This window comes from Nicotiana tabacum, chromosome 20 (assembly GCF_000715075.1).
Source record: "Nicotiana tabacum cultivar K326 chromosome 20, ASM71507v2, whole genome shotgun sequence".
Classification (NCBI taxonomy): domain Eukaryota; kingdom Viridiplantae; phylum Streptophyta; class Magnoliopsida; order Solanales; family Solanaceae; genus Nicotiana; species Nicotiana tabacum.
The window spans coordinates 89,312,234-89,313,626 of NC_134099.1; the positions used below are offsets into that span (position 1 = coordinate 89,312,234).

General features: G+C 32.2%; 1 protein-coding gene across 1 annotated transcript; it reads left to right on the forward strand.

Moving 5' to 3' along the window:
• Positions 1-483: 483 nt before the first annotated feature.
• LOC142174454 (secreted RxLR effector protein 161-like) lies at positions 484-828 on the forward strand. The gene has a single exon (XM_075240250.1). The coding sequence runs from the start codon at positions 484-486 to the stop codon at positions 826-828; it is 345 nt and encodes a 114-aa protein (XP_075096351.1).
• Positions 829-1,393: the final 565 nt, after the last annotated feature.

Below are 1,393 nucleotides of genomic sequence, written 5' to 3' on the forward strand. Positions count from 1 at the left end.
ATTTAAGAAATTAGCATATCACGTTTGATGAAACAAGCTTAAATTAACATATCACAGACTTAAACAAGCTTCCCGGTGGTGGTATCTTAAATTTGACGAAACTATTATCACATTTGAATTTAAGGAATACATTGTGATTGGTGTATATATCTGAAGGTTAATGAGAGTAAGTTTATTATGTTAGTCTTGTATGTTGACAACATCTTACTTAATACTAATGATCTTGGTATGATGCATGCCACCAAGAAATTTCTTTTTAACAACTTTGAAATGAAAAATATGGGAGAGGCATCATGTGTGATCGGTATAAAAAAATTCCAAAATAGATCACAAGTATTATTGGAGTTGTCTCAGAAAGCTTGTATTAATAAAGTGTTAGTGAGATTTAGAATGGAAAAATGTTCATCAAGTCCCGTTCCAATTCAAAAAGGAGATAAATTTATTCTCATTCAATGTCCAAATAATGAATTGGAACGTATACAAATGAAAGATATTCCTTATGCATCTATAGTTGGGAGCTTAATGTATGCTCGGACATGTACGAGACCAAACATCAGTTTTGTTAATGGAATGCTGGACATATATCAAAGTAATCCAGGGATGGACCACTGGAAGGCTGCAAACAATGTGTTGCAATACTTGCAAGGAACGAAAGATTATATGCTCACTTATAGAATATCTGATCATCTTGACGTAATTGAATATTCATATTCAAATTATGTCGGTTGTATGGATACAAAAAATCTATTTGTTCCTATTAGCTGGAGGAGCAACATAATGGCGGAGTGTGAAGTAGTCTATTATAGCTACATCCAATATGGAAGCTGAATTTGTGTCATATTTTGAGGCTACTATTCAGGCTAATTGGTTGCAAAACTTTATTTCAGGACTTGGATTAGTCAAAAATATTACCAAGTCGCTGAAAATTTATTGTGATAATTCTGCAGCAGTCTTCTTCTCTAAGAACGATAAGTATTCGAAGGGTGCTAAGCACATGAAAGTGAAAATACTTTGTCGTCAAAGAAGAAGACCAGAAACATAAAGTGTCAATTGAACATATTAACACTAAACTTATGATTGTCGATCCTTTGATGAAAGGATTACCGCCCAAAATATTTATTGAACATGTTAGAATTTTATAATTATTATAAAATTCACAAATTATCTAACCAATTATTAAATTAGAACTGGTTCCTTTTAGCTGATCTTAATCATCCTTATTTCTAACTTGTCCTTTTTAAAGTGATCTCTACTTAGAGCTTTTGTGATGATGACAACTATTTGCTTGTCAGTAGCACAAAATTTCACAGTGATCAAACTCTTCTCATAGTTGTCCCTCAAAAAATGATGCCTAACATCTATGTGCTTAGTTTATTTGTGATGAACCAGATTC

Coding starts and splice junctions, on each gene's coding strand:
- LOC142174454 (XM_075240250.1), top strand. CDS start 484: ATGAAAGATATTCCTTATGCATCTATAGTTGGGAGCTTAATGTATGCT.